This window comes from Bactrocera oleae, chromosome 5 (genome assembly GCF_042242935.1).
Source record: "Bactrocera oleae isolate idBacOlea1 chromosome 5, idBacOlea1, whole genome shotgun sequence".
NCBI classification, from domain to species: Eukaryota; Metazoa; Arthropoda; class Insecta; order Diptera; family Tephritidae; genus Bactrocera; species Bactrocera oleae.
The window spans coordinates 11,169,960-11,195,590 of record NC_091539.1 but is presented as its reverse complement, the minus strand read 5'-3'; the positions used below and the strand labels follow the sequence as shown (position 1 = coordinate 11,195,590).

Here is a 25,631-nt window from a genome sequence, read left to right as displayed (position 1 = left end):
ACGCATCCGAAGAGCTCGTTTCGAAGATTTTTTTATTGACATTTTCCGTTAGGAAGTCCGCTTTATAAACATCTTAGTCATAAAGTCTTCTTTAATCAGGCCTCCTCAGACATAACCTCTTTTAGAGGTACCCATATTGAAAGTTTCACAACTGTGGCGATTCCTCTTAAAATACTAACTTTTTGAGGTCGCTTCTTTTGAATTCATCTTTTCAAAGTTTCCGCAATTTAGATGAAAGGAAACCTTTTCGAAGATCGCTTAATCAAGCCGTCTTATCTTAGGGAGTCCCCTTTTCGGAGTTTTATTTACGTCTTCTCTTTTAACTACCTTTTTCGAAGTTTCGACAATCCTTTATGTTTTTCGTCTAAGGTTTAAACTCTACACATTACTTAGCTTTGGATTATTTAGGGCTTCAAGAGATTCACATAGAATCAAATAAACAGCCTTATCGTATTATTGTAATAAAATAACTGTTGAAACTCCAAAAGTTAGTCGTCATTGAAGATGAGACCATATGAGAGTTTTCTTCCAACCAGCTCTCTAGCATATTGGTCATTGGTCAAAATAATGAATGAACCCAGGTAGTCGCAGCAGCTGAGCAGCTCTCTTTGACAGGCGAGGTTGGGTGCTTTAAGACTATTCGATAAAAAAGAAAGCACATAAAATGATCAAGCTTACCTTGCAAATTTATTCCTATTGAGAAAAGTGAGACCATCAAAATATTCGCACTTTTTTATTAATATATCAATCAAATCTACTTTAATGCTTAAATTTTTCTTAACTACTTTTTTATTATATTATGTCCGAATAAGTAACTTATCTTGCCCAATAAAGTTAATAGGCCTCTGTCCTTCAGGCTGATCCAATTTACTAGCTACAACGGTTCTATGCGGCAACGCATAGCGCAGCTTTTGCCAAAAGCGCGTATCGTTAAAATCCAGATATGTGTTCATTTTCAAATAGGCCTGCAGTTCCTTATCCAAATGTGTTACATTCGTAAGCTCACCATATTTTATGATAATTATGCGCGCGCGTCGCTCAGTTAAAGCGCTCTGATGCGCCATGCGAAACTCCATGCGCGCCCAATCCGACGCGATGAAATCATCTGACAGAACAATGATCGTACGACGTGACTGCTCAACAGATTCAATAATCTGCTCGGGTATATAAGCGCCCGCTAACCAGTTGCGTTCGTGTGTACAAATTCGAAATGGTGGATCGCCCTGCTCAAGCTCCGGCAGCAATATATGATTAACATAGTGTTGTTGCTGATGCGAGTATGATATAAAAGCATCAAACCGTTTATCACTATCCAGTGACTCTACTGTAATACAACACTGAAATATGTGATGCGCATATAACCAAATCTTTATTTGTAGTTTGTATTTGTAGTAAAATGCAAAGGCGCCAACGAGCGTAGTGATAACAAGCGTAAGCAAAAACGCTAACAGAAATATTTTGCTATGCGACTTATTGACGTGGCAAATATTTGTAAAAATGACGTTGGTAAGTGTAACATTTGGTAGATTGGCGCAAAGCGCTGCGTCTGCGTCAGGTATGCGCTGTCGTTGGGTGCGCACGACGCGCAATAGCAGCTCAGCGCCGCAATCGCAAATCCAAGGATTGGCTGAGATATACAGTTCTTCTAAAGTTTTACTTGCTGCTACATAGCTAAGTAAAAAATTGTTGCTCAAGCGCTCTAGTTTATTAGCGCGCACATCCAATACTGTTAAGTTAGGCGGCAAGCGCGTTGTATTTATGCTGGTCAGCTTATTAAAAGCGGCATACAAGTGCGTTACTTGCGCGTAGCCAAAACTTGTATGCAACGGCAGTTCGTACAATTTATTATTGTTAATGTTTAACGTTGTAGTACTGAGGCCAACTTGTTCCGGGCGCGGTATGCTTGGTACCTCCAAAAGCTGCGTTTCAGTACAATTAACTAAAAGCGCGTCAGTATCATAACTACAGGTGCACTTGTGTGGACACCAAGAAGGTGACCAATTACAGAGAGCGCTGCTATTAACGGCATTTAGCGCGCGCATTGACAAATGTTTCGGAAATGTGCAGCGCCAATCATGAGTATGAAATTGATAACCGTTATTTATTAACCAAGCCAACTGACAGTCACAATGTAACGGATTATTGGCGAGCAACCATTTCCGCAGACAGCGCACCATATTTACTCCGGGATGTCTTAAAAACGTTACATGCGTGATGTTGTTATTTGACAAATCGTAAGTGTAGTAGCAATCTGTAATGTATTCTAACCAGTCGAAACTGAGTACGCTGATGTTATTGTGACTTAAATTAACATGTAAATTTAAAGCGGAATAGAAGCTAAAACGTGTGTGTATCGGACGCGTTAAAATCGTTTTATTTGCATACAAACCCGTGCCGCGTAGCGTGCGCAAGTGATTGTAGCTCAAATCGAATTCCCGCATATTGTATAAAGTGAGCGCATGTTCTATAACATTATTGGGTATGCTGAGTTCATTGTGCGCTAACAGCAATACCTCTAAACCCGCTGCGTTCTTAAATAAGTGGCGCGGAAGTGATTTTAATTTATTGTAACTCAAATCCAACATCTTTAGTTTATATTGCGCCATTAACAAATCAGCGGGCAGCGTCTCCAGCGCATTCAGCGATAAATTTAAATGCTCCAACCTGAATACTGGTCGAAAAATATACGCGTCAAGCCTGCGCAAGCTATTATTATCCAGGCGTAATATTTTGAGTTTGCTTAAATCGCGGAAATGCGACGCCGTCAATTGTGGCGTTGGCGTTGCGCCGTTAATGTGAAAGCGCAGCGTCTCTAGCGTGTTTAATGTATGTAATAAATCGTCGGGAATTATATTGACACCACCTGTGCAGTTAGCTGTTAGGTCTAGTTCCTTAAGTTGATCCAAATCGAGTATTAGCTGCGCGGTTAGTTCACCACTTCTAGCATCTTCGCTTATATGCTTTAGTTCCCATAAGTTGTGCGAATTTTGAAAATAAACATCTTCTCCTGCTTCGGCATCGCTAAGTTTGTCGTACACTATTGTACCGTTATAGCTTAGTTCCTTCTGCCGCAGCGCCGCTGGCGTTTGCAGACAATTTTCCATTGTAAATTCGGCGGTTTTAATATAGCTTTTAATCACTGCTACTCTTAAGCGTGGCGCAAACTGGTTGTAGTATTTTGTGCGTGCTTTTAATGTGCAGTTATTTACAAGTGTTGCATTTTCTATGCTGCGTACGCCCATAAATTGTAGACCAGTTACACTACAATCCTTTAGCTGACACACCACAGCAGTTCCAATGCACTCACAACCTCCAATATCGCAATCTGTATCGATATCTCTTCTATTTATGATTTTTGAGTTTGTTGTTTTTCTGAATGGTTCTGCTTGATGAAAAAAGAGCAGCGCGATTACTATATAAAAAATTACAGTACGTTTAGGAACACCGCACATCTCGGTTTATGTCTAAAAGGAGTTAAAGGAATCATGATTGAAAATATTAAAATGTCATACACTTATGCGATAATCAGACTACAATTAGAGGTGGGTGTCTACGCTAAATCTAGCGGTGTTTATTGACACAATAATAACCGATCGAAATTTCATTTTCAGGATTGCTTCGCGATTTCAGTAACTATCACAATTTCAATGTTCTTATTCAATTTACTTTTAAAATTTCAATAGTACTTATAAATCATCTGATAAGAATTTTAAAAAACATGATTTAGAACTGCAAAATTGTCTTCAATTTAGGTTGAGGAAGAAAAAGTCGTACCCAAGGTGGCTGTCTTGACTAATTTGACGGAGTCAAAACTCAAAAAATTTATTGATAGTTTTTTGATGAAAAGTTACTTTACAACAAAAATTAGATCGCAAACTCGTGTGTTGAAGCTTTAAATTTATTTCTACAATTTTAGAATTAAGTTCTTGAAGTAGTTCAAATCGCTACATATTGACTGCTCCGTTCAGTAGCTAAACGGGGTTTGTGTACCCTGACAGTGGAAGACCGAAGCTGGGCATTACAAATGAAATGAAACTGAGTTATTATTAATTCGTGGACTAAAAAAACTGCAGCAAGACACAAAATATTGCGTAAATATTCTACACTATTAACTACTACTTCATTATCTGTTGTTATTAGTGTCCACGCTTATGAGTGAAGCCATTGGCCGGTTGGGAGACTTTTGAACTATAAAGACAATATCGCGTTTATATTGAGGATTTTCCATTTTAATTTTCCAACCAGTCTACAAAGTACCAAATTTCTAAGTTTTCGTCGATAACAAATAGATTGTGTCGTATAATCTTTCTCTCGAACATCCACTATTTGTCTCCTCAAATGTGGTCATTAGCAATGCCTTTTAGCTTGCTGTAGGTAGAAAGAGCGACTTACCGTATAAATGGTTTGTATCATACGGTACTGAGTATATTGATTTTTATGAACAGAATCCGAATTTCCACTTCTTGGCGAGAAGTTAAGTCGAATTAAAGATAATGTGATACAGGATTGCTGCTAAATCCAAGTTTTGTGACATTTTTAGTACTACCTAAATTATTGTGGTGAGTTTTCCATGCTACTAGTTAAATTAAGGCAAGTCTCTGCTCGAACGTTGATATTAATAATTCTTTCACTCTCAGAAAGTTATTTTTCATTCATAATAAATTTGGCTAAACACGATAAAAAATACATTTATTTAGTTAGCGTAAGAGAATTTATGAATTTTTTAAGGCTAAAAAAATTATTTTAAATCACTTTCATATATTATACGTCTTAACTTGATATTTATGGCGCTCCGCTTAGCAAAATTTCGTAAGAAAAATTTATTGCTGTCTATTAAATGCTCCCAGTTTTATTAATACCTCTACCCTGCCACACCCACGCGTCCAATTTATGCCTCCCCTGACGCTTTGGGTAAAAAAGGTCAATTCAATCATCTTGAAAATTGATAACATGCCATTTACAAATGACATTCGACATCGAACTGTGCGGCCAGCGGCGAATAAAAATGAAAACAAATGATATGATAATGAAACGCACGCACAGTACAGCGCAGGAAAGCCGCAACTAGATAGCAGCAAATTGTGGCATGAAAAATGTGCAAACAAAGCGAAAAAAAGGAAATAAAAAATACAAAACAAAAAATAAAATAAAAAATAAAAAATGCAAAACAAAAATAGCCTTAGCAAATGAATAGCGCCCGGCAGCAAGTAGCGTTAGCAAAGTGTAAGCGCAAAGAAAAAACAACATATTCAAAATTTGAAGCACGTGCAACATTATTGAATACAAGCGATTGACCACAGCAATTGAATATGCGATTACGAAAGCGTCGCTGCCTGAAAGTAGACTTCGGCGAAAGCTAGTTGTATGTATGCGTGTGCGCGCCTGTCTATATGTGTGCATATGTTGCGCGCTGCTGTTCGGTGCTGCATGCCGCCAGTAGGCAGCTGTTCGTGCGGCGCATTGTTCACTCCTTCCTTCCAATTTTTGTGGTCTGCTGTCCACCCTTCAATTCATTTCCTTTGATTTTTTGTTTTCACAATTTTTCAATAGCCATTTTTTATCGCTTCTCCTTGGCAAATCAGCCAAACGCAGACAATTGATTTGTACGCACTGGACTGTTGCATGTTTACTATGTGTGCCACAATTGTTTGGTCATCATGCTAGCAGTTGGTTGCTGTAACCTCACGCGCACCACTTTACTTCTATCCATTGTGTTCGGCGCCTGGCTTTGTATGCTTTCATTGACCGCCTCCGCTACCTTTGTTTCGTTTGTTGTCCGTTTGTTGTGGTTTACTATTGTTATTGTTGTTATCATTTTACGGAAATTGACGTTGGGAAAACAACGGGACGCAAGTTAAGTGATTTGATACGTGATGTTAGAGCTCACGCAGAATATCAGGGTGGGGGTTACGGCCACGATACGGTTGCTATAGTTGTTTATGTGAAGCTATATTGGTACTTCTGGGTGGAACTTCAGGGTGGAGCCAACGTATTTGCTTAGTTTATGTGATATCTACATACTGACCGATCAGTGGGTATTGTAGACCCCAGCAGATCAAAGGAAATATTTTTTTCGGTCTAAGGGAGCTAGGGAATATATGGAGCAATCACACCCATTTTTGGTACCAAATTGAACTAGTCCAAGCTTAATGCTTTTACCAAATACTTTTTAGTGATCCCGTATACCAACCCCCGGTCCGTTGTGATACTTAAAACTTCTATATAATTGATCATGAGATCCGCTCAAATCGGCAAAGCGCTTTCAGCCTATCACACATTTTTTGAGACGTCGAAGATAAGACTGTCGAGATATTTCAACTTTAATCTTGCAAAAGCTGGACAATTGATGCCATTTCTAGTGAGAATAGACACTCCTAAAATGGGTTTGGGGTTGACAGTTAGCGAGCTCAGCGCTAGTATTGTCACTCTGCTGTCGGAGTGAATCCTCACCTCCCTGAAAGAGACTGCACTTCGTAGAAGTATGTCTACTGCCACCTTGATAGTAGCCACTTCTCGGGAGGTCAGTGGCAAATATGCACTATTTTTTCAACTAAATTTTGAAGAAAATGTTGTCGTATTAGCTCTACTATATGCTTCGAGTTTCATTTTCTCATTAATTGAGGTTAGAGTTTGCTGGTGCCAGGTAAGTTCTTAGAACGGAATTCAAAATAGCGTTATGATGTAAATAGCTTGGTTTTGTGTGTCAAATTTGACACAATTTGTTATGAGAGGCTTTTCAGATATACGCCCAGATGTCAGCTTTTAAAATTTATTGTCAAGCTTCTTTCTGAATTTTTACTTTTCGAGTTTTCGTAGTATCAAACAATGCCGTTACAAGGTATGGGCTGTGGTTTTTTACAAACTCATCAAAATAATCTCCATTACCTCACCATATTGTTTTCTCCAACTATTAGCTTAAAGTCCATGACTAAGCTACAGATGTACCCAACATTTTGAACCAATTACGACAAAGGAGGCTAAAGTCTATAAGTGTTTCACAAATTTATGTGAAAAATGAAAACAACAACTTGAACAGGTTTTGGAAAGTAGTTTTCAGTAGCCCTAAAATCAAATCATATTAGTTAGAGCTATCAGTTTTCTAAAACAAAGATGGCTTCATGAAAAAACAAATATGTGACGCAAAACAAGGAGTTGACCTGCACGGCGTGTAAATAGTTCAGCACAGGAAAAAATATTACATCTATTTGGGGATAGTAACAGTTTAAAAAAATTTTAATTTTTATTAAAAGTATTTACCACTATATATGTTTAATTTTAAAACAGAAAATAAATGTCATACTTTAATTCTGTATAATTTGTATGAGCCTAACATCCACAGGTGTAAATATATACTATCCATCACGTCCACGCAGTCGATTCAGCTCCACTTCGCCAATAACATAAACTCTCTGCCGTTCATTCAACTCAAGCATGCCGGCATTCCGCACCTCTCCCTTGCGATGTGGCATTGCGTAACGCAGCTTACTCCAAAACCAAGGATGCTGCTCCCACTCCAAGTAGGTGTTCATATCCAAATAGGCGCCCAACTCTTTATCAATCATCGTGAGATCGGTAAGCTCGCCATATTTTATAATAATTATGCGCGCGCGTCCTTCATTTAAAGCGCACTGGTGCGCCGTACGAAATTCCATGCGCGCCCAATCCGATGCGATAAAATGCTGCGAGAGCACAATTATTGTACGACGCGATTGGGCGACTGACTCAATAATTTGTTCGGGTATGTAAGCGCCCGCAAGCCAATTGCGTTCATGCGTACACGCGCGAAATTTTTGGTCACTTTGCTCTAGACCAGGCAAGAGAATATCATTAACAAAGGCGCGTCCTGATGGGCATATGATATGAATGCATCAAATGTTTTTTCCTTGTCCAACTCATGTTCGCGTATGCAACATAGAAACATATCGTGCGCATATAGCCACACATGTAGCTGCAAAGTATATTTATAGTAAAGCGCTAATAAACTAATTAACACAATAGCTGCTAGCGACAAGCTGAAAAGTAGCCATAACAAGCGCAAACGTTGCACTGCTGCTGGCACACACACATCTGTGTAGCGCGCTTGCAGCAAGCTGGTATTCTGCAGATTCGCGCAAGCTAAAAGCGCCACGTCGGGTATACGCTTACGATGCGCGTGCACGGCGTTTAGCAATTGCTCAGCCTCACAGTCGCAAAGCCATGGATTCTCGGAGAGGTAAAGCTGTCGCAAAGTTGTGCTTTCATTGAGGTAGCGTAATATGAAGCTTTTGCTTAAGCGCGCCAAACGGTTGTTTCGTACATCCAACAGTTGCAACTGCGGCGGCAAGTGCGTGCTTTGAATATTCTCTAGGCGATTGTGTGCAGCATGCAAGCGTGTGACATTAGCATAACCGAAAGTCAGATTCGAAGGTAATTCAAAAAAGCGGTTGTGCGTTATATCCAGCGTGCTCTGCGTCAAATAAACCTGCGCTGGACGCGGCAGCTGTGTAAGGCTATCCAATAGCGCATGCGTACAGTTGATATGCAATGCTTGCGCGTCATAGCGACAGTTGCAGGCGTTGGGACAAAATTTCGGCGTCCAGGCGCACATAGCGCGTTGTACAAGTAAATATACATAAATGCCACCATCACGCCTAATACACTCCCAGTTAGTCGCAATCGAGAAATTCATGCTGTGGATCCAAGCTAAGGCGCAGTCACACTGCAATGGATTGAACTGCAATAGTAACTTGCGCGTACAGTCGCCTTGACTGCGTTCTGGGTGACTAAGCGCGTAGATATGCTTTATTTGATTATTTGTGAAATCCAGCTCATATGGACATTTAAGAGTAGCGGCGCTGATGCTACGTAAATGAAATGTTTCAATACGATTATGACTTAGGTTGATTATAGTCAGATTGTATGGCTGCGCATATCGCTTACTCGACAGCTGCGCTAAATAGTATTGAAAATAGGGCGGCGCGCCACTAATGTTACTAATATTCTGGCGCGTGAGTAGTGTTCGATTTTCATACTCATCAACGCCCCCAATGCTCGAAAATTTATTGTAACTTAAGTTGAGCCGGTACAGATAACGCAGTGGTTTGATAGCTGTAATAATATTTGTAGGTATATAAAGTTGATTGTCGCTCAAATCAAGTTCCCATAAGTGCGGCGTCGTATCGAAGAAACCAGGCGGTAGCGACTGCAACATGTTGCCAGCAAGAATAAGCTTTATCAGTTTACTTTGTACGCGCAGCAGACCGCTTGGCAGCGCCGCCAAGTTATTTAAGCTCAAAGTCAATTCGTTTAACTCGGGTAGCGTAGCAAAGAGCTCAGCTGACATTGTTTGCATATAATTACCATCCAAATTAAGTTTACGCAAATTCGATGTATCACGAAAATGTGAAGATGTCAAACTGCGCAACACTGTATTTGTAATGCCATCTAGATCAGTTTGAACAGCACGCACCAATAGCGCTTCCAGCGCGTAGAGCCTATGGAATATTTTCGTGGGTAGCGCTACCTCATGCGGTTTGCATAAGAGTATCAATCTAAGCTCCTTCAAAGCGCCTTGATTGTGAAATAGTTGTGCCGGCAAAATATCTGCAGCACTGCTGTTAATTGCCAAATCAAAGCGCAGCCGCTGCAAACCAATTGCTTGGTGTAAGAAATGCGCAGGCACTGGAAAAGCGCCATTGAATTTGATAGTACCAGTGTAGTTGATATGCGCGCGCTTTAATATTTCTGGCAATATCGCGCAATTTTCCAAATTAAATTTAACGTTGTGCTGCCGAAAATTGTAAGCGATGCGCTTTCTGTATTTCCTCAGTAGTTGTATTCGCCGCACAACTTATGGTGAGCCGCGCGTTGCCTGTCACTGCCGCGCCACTGTCGATAAGTATAGTAACGCCTTTCATAAAACATTTAAGCACAAAACCGCTGCATTGACAGCGCACATCGTAGCAAGTGTGATAGACTTGTTGTTGTGCGTTTATAGTAGGTTTTATTGTTGTTACAGTTTGTGCCGCTGCAATTGTTGTTGGCGTTAGATTTGACTGTGCCAAAGTGCTGAATATTATGATAAGCACAAGTTGTTTGAAAGCGCAAGCGAGACCGCGGTAAGTGTGGTAATTTGTTGCGTTCATTTTCACAACATGCAATTTTTACTGTTTTTAGTACCGTTATTTGAATAGCGTTTGCGTAATTTCTGATAGAAATTATAATTTAGTTAAAACTAATTCTTGCTCTTTGTGTTTAGTAATACTTGTAAATCTAAGCACATTGCGTTATCGGCTTATATAATTACATAGCGCTTATTGAGTACTTTACTGTTATGATTTCGTTTCGAAACTGAACATAAATCTTGGAACTTATTTTTCTGTTGACTGATTGAAAATGTTGTCAAGAAACCACGCAAGATTTAATCAGTGAAGAGTACAGGGTGTTACAGTAGAACAATCTAATATACGAGCATGTATATTAGGGTGGGTAAAAAAACGAATATCTTTTTTCGCATGGTACTCTAAAAAATAAGTTCATAGACACCTAAACGAAAAAGTATGAGCTCTTAATTGTAAAGGAAAGTTCCTATTTTATAGTTTTGCATTATTTTCTTATTATCAGATAGAAAAATTCATATCTCGCTTTCAACTATCTGTAAAAATATCTCGTTTGATAGATTTTGTAGGAAATTTAATGCTCTGCAAATTAAAGTCTCGTAAAATTTTTTCGTAAACCTAACCGTTTAAAAGATATTGCCGTTTGAAGTTTGATTATTTTAAGGCAAAATTTTTTTCTTGTGAACTTTATAACTCAATAAAAAAAATTCTTATTAAATTACAAAACTAATAGTTTTTACTTACGAGCACTTTAAGCTTCAATCCAATAACTCTGCTCTCTTGAGAATACCAGTTTCGACAACTGCAGTACAGCAGATGAATGCTCCTTGAACAATGTTTGATGAGCACCTCTACAACTAGAGCAAGATGAACTTACTGAGGCTAAGTAAAAAGTCAATAGACCTCTTATGATATATCTTAGCCAAAAATATGCAAGTGATGGTGGTATGAGCAGAGCCTGGTTGCCACACAGCCAAGTAAACTTACAGCTAGAACTTTAAAAGCATGTTAGAAAGCTTCTTGATGGACACATGGGCTGAGTTTTGTTGCCTGGTATTTATTTCGAAAAAGAGTGATGGAATGCAAGCCAAAATTCGAATTGATTAAAATACCACACAGTCTAGAGCTTGTGGTACTCTGATATTAGCTACAGGCAGCTGCAGTGCTAGAAAGCTTTGATCGTAAATTTGGCACGATCTTATGAAAACATTTAGCACAAACTTTGTTATTTTCTAGATTTTCGAATCTCTCTGTACCACAACTTGATTTAATCAGACTAACACCTTTAGTCGCCTGCATTTTTGCGTTTTAAGTTCAAACCTCAGTCCTTAAAAGTTCAGTATATTTTTCTAATCGCTCTCCTTTACCGCTGACTACCTTGGGGTGTTGAAAATAAGAATTATGAATATATTTTGTGCGTGTTGAAAATACGCGCGAATGTAATTATACCTTATCTGACCGAAGTGCGAAGATTGTGAAAGTGAAATTCCTTCACTTTATTCGACATTTGATATTTGTAGCGTTCGCTTTTACAAACAATGAGAGCGAGTGTCGGGATATGCCAAATAAATGTGTAGAATTTATTGACGTTTTCTCATTTTCTTGAAACTAATCTCTAATGCAGCTCAATGTTTAAGAAATAATGAATGATATTATTATTTCAGTAAAAAGTATAAACCAGTAAATATTGTAAACATCTTTCTCAGTTTTATAGTGTTTCTTTTTCACGTCTGCGTTAGCAGCTAATTTCAAGCTGTAATGCGCTGTCGAAATGGAAAAATTTAATGACGTAACATTGGCGCCAGGTTATTCTGATATTAGTCATACGAATTGTATGACTATGGGTGTTAATACAGCTCATAACTAAAGCCATGTGAGCTAGATGAATATCTCTGCTAAAGGCTTAAAAATGTACTGATTAAATTGAGTAGAAGACTGTGGGTATTATTAATATAAAGAGCAGCAGAACCAAAAATATTTATGAAAAAAAAATTTGCAAACGTTTTTTGAAAACTGTTTTTACTAATTTTAATTTGTGGAATTTCTACTTATATTTTATCTTACATTACGGCGCGGGTGGTCAAAAGTACACTTTCGCGTTATATGACACTTGGTATTGTTTGACTTGCTCTCCCAAATAATAAATTATAAAACCGAAGATCATAAAATCATAACAGTAATTTTTTGCAAGTGCCGAAATGATAAAAATAAGAACCGTAATATAAAGCTAAGGTCTTGCGTTAGACTCTGCCAGTTGATTACATTCCATTTTATTCCAATTTTATTCTGCTTTCCTCTGACAACACACACAAAATTGACTTAAAGAATTACAACTGCCTTGAAAATACTAATATTTCTCAATGATAGTACCTTTAGAATCTCTAAAGTCGGTAGGCATCCTAAAAATTATATGTGGAAGGTTTTCGCTGCCACTCTCACAACGATAGCTCCAAAAGGCAATACCCTCACTTCTAACAAATGTTTGTTTGATTTTAAAACAACAGAGAGAGATCGATTTGACTTGACGAACCGAGACGATGTTTCACTAATCACTTATAACACGCACAGCTACTGTCTGTTGAGTCGATGCATAAGTAGTGAAGCATTACTTCGTTGCTGGTTGAGAGACAAGCATTTTTTTATTGTCCATTTTATAAAAACTCTTATTTTACTTCACACTTTTTTTTGAAACCCGCAAATTTATATTACTGATCAAACGCAAGAAACTTTCAACACTTCTATATTTATTCATTTATTTTCAACTTACATACATATAATATTATTCAACAATTTCAACGTTCTAATTCCCGCTTACATTGAGTACTCTATTCCATTGCACAATTGAACACACTGAATACGACTGTGAAAACCGTTCGATATGAAATTCCATATACCGCGTCTTGTGTTGATAAAAGACTTTATATATTAGAAATGCACAAAAATGCTTAAGCTGATTTCTGGAAAAAATTAAGATAAGATTTTTACGAGAGTAGCCACAGTTCTGCGAATGCATGCATGCATATTGTATAATAAGAATTATGGGAAATGGTCTTCCGGATATAGCAAGCGAGATTATGTTTTAAGTAAGGTTTCTAAAGTATGTTTATACTTTATAATGTGGAGTTTTCAGTATGTCAAATTCTATGACAGTCTTAGTCAAACTAATGATATAGATATAGATATAGATATAGATATAGATATAGATATAGATATAGATATAGATATAGATATAGATATAGATATAGATATAGATATAGATATAGATATAGATATAGATATAGATATAGATATAGATATAGATATAGATATAGATATAGATGTAGATATAGTTAGGATATAGATATAGATATAGATATAGATATAGATATAGATATAGATAAAAATAAAGATAAAGATAAAGATATAGATAGATACCGATAAAGATAAAGATATAGATATAAAAATAGATATAGATATAGATATAGATATAGATATAGATGTAGATATAGTTAGGATATAGATATAGATATAGATATAGATATAGATATAGATATAGATATAGATATAGATATAGATATAGATATAGATATAGATATAGATATAGATATAGATATAGATATAGATATAGATATAGATATAGATATAGATATAGATGTAGATATAGTTAGGATATAGATATAGATATAGATATAGATATAGATATAGATATAGATATAGATATAGATATAGATATAGATATAGATATAGATATAGATATAGATATAGATATAGATATAGATATAGATATAGATATAGATGTAGATATAGTAAGGATATAGATATAGATATAAATATAGATATAGATATAGATAAAGATAAAGATATAGATATAGATATAGATATAGATATAGATATAGATATAGATATAGATATAGATATAGATATATATATAGATATAGATATAGATATAGATATAGATATAGATATAGATATAGATATAGATATAGATATAGATATAGATATAGATATAGATATAGATATAGATATAGATATAGATATAGATATAGATAAAGATATAGAATTTTATTCCAGCTCGTAATACTTATAACATACATGTTACTTATGCTGGGGATTATAGTTATATACTAAGTAGACTAATTTAACATAGCACCCCACTTAAGCAAGAAATATTGTATTATTTGTCATTTACGAACAAGAAAAGGCACAACAAAACTGCAAAATATGTATCGAACGGAAATGAATCGAAATATTATAATTATAGAGATTCTTAATTTAGACTTATGCCCCCCATTTAAAACAATATTTTTTTTATTAAAGGTGGTCTAATATAACATTTACGAATTAGTTGGATAGTCAACAATTTAGAAATATTACAAAATAGGGTTGCCACATATCGAAAAAACTTGAAATGAAAATTACGAGCAAGTGTAAATTGTATGCGAAGAGCATTGTTGGAATCTTCAAAATTTCTTAAAAGTTATTATATTTAAATTGGTTATATTTGGGAATGGAGTTGCCTCGTATCGAAAAGTAAAGGCGTGTATTATAAAAAAGTGTGCTAAGCATGCGGCTTTTAATAAAATCTTCCAATTAAAATGTAAATAATTTCCAATTTTGGCATATTTTGAAAGAGAGTTGCCCCCTAAAAAATACATTAAATGCATAACATACTAAAACGGATTTGATTGCAGGTTTAAAAGCTTGTATGAAAATATTTCTGATTGCAATATTAACCTGTTTCGGAATAGGGCTGCCACCTGAAAATTAAAAATGTGTAATTAAGGTTTACTTAATATAAAGCTTTTTAGAAAGTCTTCAGAAAAATATTTGGGTAGTTTTTATTTTACATATCCTGGAATAGAGTTGCCACTTATCACTAAATAATTAATTAATATGCCACAAAATTTTTGCAAAATTTCTTGAGTTTAAAAAGTATGTAAACAAGCATTCCTGGTTTTGATTTTAAAAAAATTACCATTGTTGCCACCTATTGAAAAGTAAAAAATTTGTATTATAACAGTTCCGCTTAATACAACGACTTTAAGAAAGCTTTTTGAAAAATCAGTGCTCGTCTATTCAAAATTGATTTGGAATGGAGTTGATATCTATCAGCAGAAACTTAACTTGAGTGCATTATAATCGGTGTGCCAGAAATAGAGTTCAAAAAAAGTCTTACAAAAAGTTGTCGGCAGATTTACAATTGGGCATTTACTGCAATAGCATGATAAATAATTGCATTATTTTCCCCAACACTGTGGGTGTACATTACATCTTATTTGAATGCATTCATTATTTAATAAATGAGTATACCAGTTTTTACGTGGAAATTCCGTAATCGTTAAGAAACAGTGCTTTGCACTATTATTAGATGCAAATTGTACATATATATTCCAGATTATATTATATATATATGTATGTACATATATATATATAGTATTAATAAGAAATTATGACTATTGTATGTTGTCAAACCAATGCGATGGGTAATTTGCGAACAGTCGTTAGTTGAGTGTTGAAGTGTGAAAATTGCACTGAAGTGTGAACGAGTGTGCAATAGCTTGCTATTCTGTGCAATTTAAAGAAATAATTCAATTTAATCAATTTAAAATATATGTTTGTACATATGTATATGCACATTTATATATAGACAAGTAAATTTTAACAGTTATTGAAAAAAGTTTCGGATAGACAAAGTGTTTTTAAAAAGTATGCAAAAATCTTAAAATTAATTTTTTTGAATGATAATTTTTTGGAAATTCATATTTGAGTTTATATAAACATAAACTAAAGCTTTAACATTACATTTATCAATAGTTGAGGTGAAACTTCCTTAAACTGAACTGCAACGAAATTGCGTTACGCAACAAAATTCCGCCACGATCGCACTATACGGATAAAGAAACAATAAGGCACGCTGAGCCTGATCATACTTTTGGATGGTTCGCCGGAATACTCCTATAGTTTCAAAAGATATTGTTAGATGCTTGCCACATTTTTGAAAACTTTAAAAAAACTAACAACTTTTAATCTTAAACACATTTTAAACATACTTAAATGTGAACAAAATATGACTACAGCTAAAGAGGTTTAAAAAATTTGCGCCCAAAAATATTCTTTCAGCATAGTTGCCACCTGTTTGATTTTTTTATTCAATTCATTGGTATAATGAATAAAAGATGAATATCTGCATTTTATGAACATAAAACGAAATAGTTGTGCAAAAGCTAAAAATATTTTTTGAAAAAGTAAAAACAATAAAATTTGAAAAAGATATTGAATTTTACATTCTGCATACATATTTATATGTACATATATGAAATTAAAGAGTTGATGAAGTCTTGACGTTCAACATATTTTCAGCGAGGATTGCCTCTGATATTTTTGTTTTGAATAAGTTAAATTATTATATTTCATATTCCTTTATCAAACTGAACTGAAGATTTAGAAGATTAAGTATGTTTGAAAAGCGTTGCCACCTGCTAGAAACCTGCTTTCCTTTTCAAAATAAAATTCACTAGTTCTGAACTAGCACTTAATACAACAGTTACGATTAATTTTTCCATCAGGTCGAACTAAATTTCACGAGAACCAGATCTTTACTCTAGGTAAATGGCATTATCATTATAAGCTTTCCACATTTTCTTTCTTTTTCACTGGAGAGGATAAAGGAAACTAATTGACATACTTTGTAATCCATATTTTAAGATAGATTACCAGAAGGTAATTCTAGCAGAAGTAAACTTCACTAAACTTCAAGATCTGGCTGTACTAATATTTGACCTTTCCTAGCTGCTTGATGGAGAATCTCAACGATATGCTCTTTGACATTACCGGACTAGGTCAAACCGACATTAAATCACATATTTTCTCTGGCTGATAATTATCTAAACAACTCTCTTGGTTATAAGGATATTACCTAAAGACAGCCACTCCAAGCATGATATCGAAAACTTCTGCGACTATTTTTGTAATGAAAAGCGTTCGAACCACCGAATGATTTCTGATTGATCACATTTTTTGACGCAGGTCACGACATACTTGTTCAACAAAATGAGGCGCCATTTTTTGCGCCTAATAACACTCTACGCATTGGCAACGCTACCAGGGTTGTCAGGTGTCAAGCTCGAACTGCCAAAGCAGCCACAAATCTGTAATAGCGAAATGTGTGAATGCACTACTGTGAACTTCGAATGCCGCTTAAAGGGTAAATTCAGCTTAGTCAACGTAGAAGCCAGAATACAAACATGGGACGACCGCACCGATCTCGTCACCGTGTACGAATTAAATATAACTTGCGTATATGAACCTGAGGATCTAAATGTGGTGCTAAATATGATGCCACCCGTAAGGTTAGCAGATCCCACAGAATATTATTTGAAAAACTGTTTGGAATACCCCGCTTTACTGCAGCAGTCGCATGCAACATACGAAGGTATTGTGGAATTCGATCAATTCTTAGAGACTCCGCCGCGATTTTTCAATCAAACGCCAGTTTTGCAGAAGTTGACCGTGCCAGTGAGATTAATTTATGTCAAGAACCCATTACCCCCGCAACTATTTCATAATTTAACGAATTTGCAGCATTTGAAATTGAAGATTTACACTGCGTATCCAGAAGTACGCTATCCGCTCGAGCTTTTGCACACACTGTACAATTTGGAAACACTCTCCATAGAGCTCATAGCGCTGCAAACAAGCGTACGCGACATACAAAGCGAGCATTTTCGCGATCTGCGCTCGCTAAAACAATTGAATTTAGACGCAAATCATATGATGGCGCTACCTGGCGAACTCTTCACGACACTACCAGAGTTGAGACGTCTGAGCTTGCGACTGAATAGCCTAGAGGAGCTGCCGCGTGATTTGTTACGTATGCAGCATAAACTGCTACTGCTAGATCTGTCAGAGAATCACTTAAGCGCATTACCCAAAGGCATATTTGACAATACGCCGCTGCTCTGGGAGCTCATACTCGCGCAAAATAGATTCAGTGTACCGACAAGTATTATAGAAAATGTGCATGCGCTTAGTTACTTGCGCAAAATCGATTTGGGCTATAATGGCTTAGAGACAATTTGGGGCACAGATATTTACCGCAATCACACGCTTTTCACACGCGCCCGTATTACTGATGTGCAAGCGCTGACCAATTTCAAGCAGATGGTTATGTATGTCGCGGGCTTGCGTGAGGTTGAGCCACTGAACTATACAGAGGTGATACTGAGAGCTAATCAACTCACATACTTTTCATTGGACTGGATTGCGGCAGCAGGCATCAGCTGCCCCTACTATATTGATCTCGCAAGGAACAACATACGCCATGTACATGCGCTCTTGTCACCAACAAAAGCAACTTGTCTGCAAGAAGTGCACTTAGTGCATAACCCGCTAGCGTGTGATTGTGAACTAGCTTGGATCTACAATACAAATTTGCTTGTAATTGGCGTTAAGTGGCAGTGCGCGACGCCGGAGCGCTTGTACGGTAGCGATTTACAAAATTTGCGCAGCGACGCGCTTTGCGAGTGGTCACCTGCCTGGTGTCCATTGAAATGCCGTTGTACACGGCATATGAATGCGCTGCTAATCGATTGCAGTGCAGCAGCGCTACAAGCGCTTAGTCAGCTGCCGCGTCCCGAACAGCTGTCGCTCGCGGAGACTACGCTCAATCTTACGCACAACCACTTTCGCGAGTTGCCACCGAATACCACCTTCGGTTATGCGAATGTTACGCGCCTATATGCGGCGCACAATCGTCTAAATATGCTGCTGTCAATACATTTGCCACCAGCATTGCGCATCTTAGATCTGCGCACGAATCAACTGGAGCGCTTGGGTGAGAACTTTCTGCGCGCCTATCTAAACGACAGCGCCACGCTAACGGCGCTTTATCTCTCCGACAATCCCTGGCTGTGCGATTGCGCAACAGAGCTTTTCTTGTATACGCTGCGCGTACACCGCAGTCGCATACCAGATATTGAGGAATTGTTTTGTGCAAATCTTCCGAACATAACGCTCGCGAATGCGACTTTCACGGATATTTGTATGCTACCCAGCAGCAGTTGGGCTTTAATGACACAGCTCTCTGCTACTTTTCTTACAATACTTACACTCTTGACTTGCATTACATTGTATTATAAATACGAGTTGGAGCTAAAGATTTGGTTGCATGCGCATAATGTGAACATTGCTTGTTGCTGCATTGATGAAATCGACTGTAACAAAACTTTTGATGCCTTCATCTCATATGCGCACGAGCAGTCGGACTACGTGAACCAGGTACTCGTACCTGGGCTGGAGAAAACGGCACCATACTTTCGCATATGCACACATGAACGCAATTGGCTCGCTGGCGCTTACATCCCAGAGCAAATTGTTGAGTCAGTTGCGCAATCGCGTCGCACTATCATTGTGCTCTCGCAGGATTTTATTGCATCGCTTTGGGCGCGCATGGAATTCAAGACGGCGCATCAGTTTGCTGTAAACGAACGTCGTGCGCGCATCATTATTATTAAGTATGGTGAGATTGGCGATATGACGGGGCTTGACAGCGAATTACAGGCTTATTTGCGTATGAACACCTACCTGGAGTCGGAAGATCTGCGCTTCTGGCAGAAACTGCGCTACGCTATGCCACATCGCAGAGGCGAAGGCAGAAAAGCCGGTATGCTCGAGGTGGGCGAAAGAGTTTATGTGCGTGGACAAGTGGAGTTGAATCAGATGGCGATTAATAAATAAATGTGGACTAGCAAATTAATATTTAAATCTCATTTTTGTCACAAAGTACTTGCGTTTTATGGAAAGTAAATAAAAGCTTAGCAGATTTTTGGAATTTTAAAACAAAAGTTCTTTTTCAAGATTAGGCAAATATATATTTCCCTTCTGCACTATTTAGTGCATTAAGTATGGATCTTTTCGCAAAACGAGACCTTCTAAGTCTCGCCAGAATCGCTTCCTGCGGTCTAAGTAGCAGACAGCAAAGCTCCTCCTGGCGAGTCTATGAGAAATAGACTGCCGTAGTGATGACGAATAAAGAAGAAAATAAAAGCGTATGCCTTCCTACCTTATGACAGTTCTTGCATAGTTCAACAAGTTATATTCTAGAGAATGCAATGACAGGCTGTGCTCGTTTCAATTGAAAAGGTTAGTTTTGACAAAAACGACTGTCGTAGGAACCGAATGGGAAGTATTTCGAATCGGTTTCGAACGAGTCGCAAACTGTTCTCATCTGGAATTATTCTGTTTGATATAAAACATATACAAAATAGCAGAATTTTCTACTATTTACTGAGCTTTATTTGTAGTTAGCGAGTTCTGTAGGTTCTGCTTACAACACTTAAGGAAGATCAATCACTTCTCTAAGTGATTTTGATAGATACTTGGTGGACGTAGGTCAACCAAACCAATAGATATCCTCCGGCTGGAGACTAGTTTGAAGTTGGAGAATCCGGTGACTGAAAAAGCCATCTTATATCTACAGAAGCATTTCAAAGTCAGTGAAGTTATCTAATTTACGAAGATATTGCAAATTTGTATTTCGAATTTCTCCATCATTTCTGAAGCAGCTGCTAATTAACATCGAATACTTCATAAGGGAATAGAATTTTTATTTATTCTAAACTGTTCCCTTAATTTCTTCATCGATTCTGAACAGGATACCAGAAAATGTATCAAACTACTTGAGTATTATGATCAACCCAGTCCTTAGTTAATAAAGATCTCAGCTCTGAGTCGTCGAAATATTTAATTAGCATAGCATTTGAAGTCAAAAGATGAGCCTTTTCAAACTTGTCTGTCGCTATCAAACCATTAAGTTCAAATTGGATATTCGTTTCAGAGCGTTATATAAGTGGAGCTAATTTTACAAGATTTCTCACGGCTTACACCTATACCCAAGTCTTATTTTTTACTTATATCTAGTATACTATACTTAAATTCGTGATAGCATTCTGTTTAAATAAAATTAAGTGGATGAAAGCTAAATAAACAGAAAAAGCGATAAAAGGAAAGATAAGGCGCTAAGAAGTAAGGAAACGAGTTGGAGCTTTTTGAGCTTTAGAGAGCTTAGCGAAAACCTTTCTGCAAACGAAAGTTGGAGCAGTACGTGCCCTTACCCCTTAGAATGCGTCATAATGTATTTTAATACTTAGCTATTTACTTGCTCTTTTCAGCTTTCACACACCTTCGAGGCTAAGTACTGAAAAGCTTTGCCGATGCCTTAAATATTTATAAGCACGATTTAGAATGTTCCAACAAATAACTCAAAAGCAAAGCTTGGTACTACAGTTCTTACTACACTTACTTTGCGCCGACGTGGTGTACACCAATTTGGCAACACCAAAACAAACGTTGCTAACGAAGCTGCAGCCGAAGCCAAATGGGCCCGAAAACGCATTCAAAAGCTGTTACCAAAACAAGTGTCAGTGCAAAAAAGAACTAATCAATTGCTATTTGAGCGACCTTAATGGTGCGGTGACGCTTACTATTTCTTGGGATTTGGGAAAAGACAAGATAACGATGCAATGTGAAGGCGCGACCGAATATATAGATCCGCTGTTAAGTCAAGTAACGCACGAATTCGTATATAACAATACCTACTACGAACTGACCAATTGTCAACAACTGCCCGCTATGCTGCGGCGCCCGAACATCACTTACGTGGGTCATGTGTCATTTACTGCCGATGTAACGGTACCTGAGCGTCTATTTTCGCATACAAACGGTTTGTTGTTGTTAGTGTTTAATATAACTACGTCGGATTCGGAAGTCAGCTTGCCAGTGCAACTTTTCCACCAACTAACGGAACTGAGAGAGCTGGAGTTGATAGTTGTTAGTGACGCGCCAGCGATCACCATACCTGTGGAACTCTTTCATAAACTCGAAACTTTAGTAATACTCTCGATTTACGTGTATAACGCTGACACAGGCTACTACGAAAAGCTGAACTCGCAACGCACGTCGGCACAAAATTTAACGAACACACATTTTCGTGATTGTCATGCATTGAGGAGTCTCCTGCTGGATGCGAATCAGCTGAAGAAACTGCACCCAACAATTTTCAACACACTGCACGAATTGAACCATTTGAGTTTGAGTTTGAACGAGTTGCAAAGTTTACCCGAAGATCTATTCGCCGCGCAACACAAATTGGTCATACTCGACTTGAGTATGAATGCTTTGAGTGCACTGCCGCCGCGTATATTCGCGCATACTCCTCTGTTATGGAAATTACATTTAGCCGAAAACCGTTTTTACACGCCTACCAATATCATCGCCGCGTTGCGCTCTCTGCACTATCTCTACAAACTCGATTTGGATAATAATGCGCTCAGCAGCATTTGGGGTACCGGCATATACAGCAATCGGACGCTATTAACACGCAGCGATATTAGAGATCCAGCAACGCTACCCGAATTCCCTGAGTATGTGAGCATTGAGCGCGGCGCTTATAATGAACGTGAACTTAATATGACCGTTATAAGCTTACGCCGAAATCAAATTACGCACTTCAATTTTGTTTGGGTTAGTGGCGCTGATGGGTTAGCTTGCCCTTATGAGCTGAATCTCTCGCGTAATAAAATTAAAACTATTTACGCCGCTAGGCGGCCGTCGAGCACTAAAGGCAAGTGTGCGCGCACATTGAATTTAAATCACAATCATTTGCACTGTGATTGCAAACTTGCTTGGTTGTATAGCAGCGATTTTCTAACGAAAGATGTTGACTGGAGTTGTGCAACGCCAGCGTCATTGGCGCGTAAGCCACTCAAAAAGTTGCAGCGCAGCCAGCTCTGTCCTTGGACACCGACTTTTTGTCCTGCAGGCTGTGAGTGTGACTATGACACACAAGCGCTTGTTGTGAATTGTACGAACGCGCATCTTGAGGGCATCACGCAACTGCCACATGCCGCGCAGTTTGCGCTTAACAGCAGCGCGCTTTACATCGAACACAATAACTTCTACGAACTGCCCGCGAATATTACGGTCGGTTACGCGGACGTGACACACATCCACGCCGCGCATAATCGGCTTGTCGCTCTGCAGCCAACGCATTTACCGCACAATCTAACGACGTTGGATGTGCGCGACAATCAGCTGGAGCGTTTAAGCGTTGATTTTCTACGCGCATACCTAAATGAGAGCGCAACATTAGAAGCCTTATATCTCGGTGACAATCCGTGGTTATGCGATTGCGAGTCGGAGGAGCTGTTGCGTGTGGTACGCTTACAGCGCGCGCGCATACCCGATGCCAGTAGTTTAATGTGCGCAAATTTTGCGAATGTCACGCTGTTGAATGCGCGTTTTGATGAAATATGTAAGACACCCTTTCTGTATGCCAGCTTGTACGCGCCGCTTATTGGTGTGTTTAGCACTTCTGTACTTATACTAGCGCTCGTTGCGCTCTTTTACAAATACAAGTTAATGGTGAAAATTTGGTTCTTCGGTCACAACATGTTTTTATGTTGCATCAAGGAGCACGAGTTGGATAAGCATAAAACTTTCGATGCCTTCATTTCGTATGCGCATCAAGATCAGCACTTTGTCAATACCGTGTTGATACCGGGCTTGGAGCAAGGTCGCACACATTTTCGCATTTGCACACACGAACGAAATTGGCTCGCCGGCGTTTATATACCCGAGCAAATAATGGAATCTGTTGAGCAATCGTGTCGCACGATTATTGTGCTTTCACAACATTTCATCGAATCAGATTGGGGGCGCTTGGAGTTTCGCACCGCACATCAGTGCGCTTTGAATGAAGGTCGCGCGCGCATAATTATCATAAAGTATGGTGAGCTTACGGATTTGACGCGTCTGGATAATGAATTGCTGGCCTACATGAAATTAAATACCTACTTGGAATGGGGTGATACAAGATTTTGGCCTAAACTACGTTACGCTTTGCCGCATAAATTTGGTGTGGTTAGAAAATCAGGCATGTTGGAAGTGGGCAGAAAAGTCTATGTGCAAGAAGGCTTAGAGATGAATGAATTATACATTTAGTATGGTAAAATTATATGTAATAAAAATATATATATATATACGTATAACAATAGTTGAGTTATAATATTTGTTAATAAAATTTAGTATAGTTGGGGTGAAGACAATATATTAAGGACTTTTATTATGATACACACTATAAATTAGAGTTGCTACACAAAACGTTTTTCACTCTAGAACCAGGTAATAAATAATCTGCAGTTAGCGATCTATAACACTGTTTGTAATCGTCGAGAAGCCAACCGGTTTTGTACGTTATTTTCAGAGATGACATTACTGTAATATCAAACATTTTTACGCTGCGCGCCGGACCTAAACCGATCTTGAGCCTTATTAAGATCCCACTCAAATCATGTTATTACGTGATCTATACTGCTCCACATATAACCCAATCGTGCGCTAGTTATCTGTTGGTAGATGGTCGTGGAGCTGTTTTTTATTGCTGGCGAACATATTCAAAGGTATCGTAATAAAAATATGGGCACTGAGCAGGAGAGTGGCGCTTAAGAGGAATACCAATGCGATTTATAAGAGAGAAATAAATCATTACCAATATTTAGAGAAACTGAGTAAAAATATATGCTGTGACAGCTGAGGCAGCCAGAAAAACCATGTCGCGTACCGAAAAGGGTTCGTTGTACAAATATTTTAAAAGTCAGATTTCTTCAGAGATAAGAGGTGGATAGCTAAGTTTATTTCAGTCCTTTATCTTTGTGTAAGTTTTAAATTACTTTTTATTTACAAAACTATCATTAGTTGTCTCCTAATCACTAAAACTGTGAGATAGGAGATTCGAACAAAAAACTGGTCAAATTCAGGTAGACTAGCATAACTATTGGAGACACGAAGGCTGCCCAATTCACCAAAGTATTCTATAGCCATTGATATTGAATTCAAATAAAAGACTTTTTTTCAAGAGAACGGAGCACAAACATAGCTAGCAGATTACTGGCGAACCGAAAATGACTTTTATTGCATAAGCGTGCTTAATCGCTTGTGTAGGCAAGCTACGTGAGTTGGTGCTAACTCATTTAATTAGAAAATCCATTTAAATTTTATTGTTGTTTATAGTAAAAATATTTTATAATAAATAGTTGTAATTGTGTTTGCTGGCGCCCTCTATTGCATAATTATGCACTCTGAGGATTTCTGCATAAAAAATATGCTTTTTATCACTTAGTCTATTAATATTATATATGATGTTATATGTACATATGTTACATAGATACATACATATAGTACAATATGATAAACACAGTTTAACTTAGAAATTAACTATAAATACATGTGTTTCATTTTATTTATATTTATTTCTTTGAAATATTTAATTGATGGGTAAGTTTATAAGACAAATAGTAAATAAATATTTAAAAGTAGTCCGCATTATAGGCACGTATATAAATATATGTATGTATGTATATTTGAAACTTGTTAAATATTCGGGTATATGTGTGTATCTTTATATTGGCAATAATTTGGTATTAATGTTTCAGTAAACTCAATATTCTTGTCTAAAAATATTTTGCTAATTTTTAACGGTTCCATTCACAGCTCAGCAAA

General features: G+C 37.6%; 3 protein-coding genes and 1 pseudogene across 4 annotated transcripts; 2 read left to right on the top strand and 2 right to left on the bottom strand.

Annotated features, from left to right (window-relative positions):
• Positions 1–720: 720 nt before the first annotated feature.
• On the bottom strand, positions 721–12,997 carry LOC106615403 (protein toll). 2 transcript variants are annotated; one of them, XM_014231606.3, is made up of 2 exons: positions 12,913–12,997; positions 721–3,464 (listed from the first exon to the last, which is right to left on the bottom strand). In XM_014231606.3, the coding sequence occupies exon 2, from the start codon at positions 3,450–3,452 to the stop codon at positions 798–800; it is 2,655 nt and encodes an 884-aa protein (XP_014087081.3). In that variant the 5' UTR covers positions 3,453–3,464; positions 12,913–12,997; the 3' UTR covers positions 721–797. The 2 variants fall into 2 exon arrangements, with proteins under 2 accessions (XP_014087081.3, XP_036226998.2); XM_036371105.2 differs by having other exon boundaries at positions 12,865–12,984.
• Positions 7,289–10,124, bottom strand: LOC106615404 (protein toll-like; annotated as a pseudogene).
• Positions 12,998–15,592: 2,595 nt separating the features above from the next.
• Positions 15,593–24,178, top strand: LOC106615407 (protein toll). Its single transcript, XM_070110019.1, has 2 exons — positions 15,593–15,782; positions 21,245–24,178. Exon 2 carries the CDS (start codon positions 21,318–21,320, stop codon positions 24,072–24,074), a length of 2,757 nt encoding a protein of 918 aa, XP_069966120.1. The 5' UTR covers positions 15,593–15,782; positions 21,245–21,317; the 3' UTR covers positions 24,075–24,178.
• Positions 16,569–19,918, top strand: LOC106615405 (protein toll). The gene is made up of 2 exons (XM_070110020.1): positions 16,569–17,043; positions 17,103–19,918. The coding sequence occupies exons 1-2, from the start codon at positions 17,014–17,016 to the stop codon at positions 19,809–19,811; spliced, it is 2,739 nt and encodes a 912-aa protein (XP_069966121.1). The 5' UTR covers positions 16,569–17,013; the 3' UTR covers positions 19,812–19,918.
• Positions 24,179–25,631: the final 1,453 nt, after the last annotated feature.

Excerpts from the sequence above, each read along its gene's own strand:
- LOC106615403 (XM_014231606.3), bottom strand. The coding sequence starts at position 3,452 with ATGTGCGGTGTTCCTAAACGTACTGTAATTTTTTATATAGTAATCGCG.
- LOC106615405 (XM_070110020.1), top strand. The coding sequence starts at position 17,014 with ATGATATCGAAAACTTCTGCGACTATTTTT. Across the intron at positions 17,044-17,102 it reads AAACTTCTGCGACTATTTTT|GTCACGACATACTTGTTCAA; the intron begins GTAATGAAAAGC and ends TTTTTGACGCAG.
- LOC106615407 (XM_070110019.1), top strand. The coding sequence starts at position 21,318 with ATGTTCCAACAAATAACTCAAAAGCAAAGCTTGGTACTACAGTTCTTA.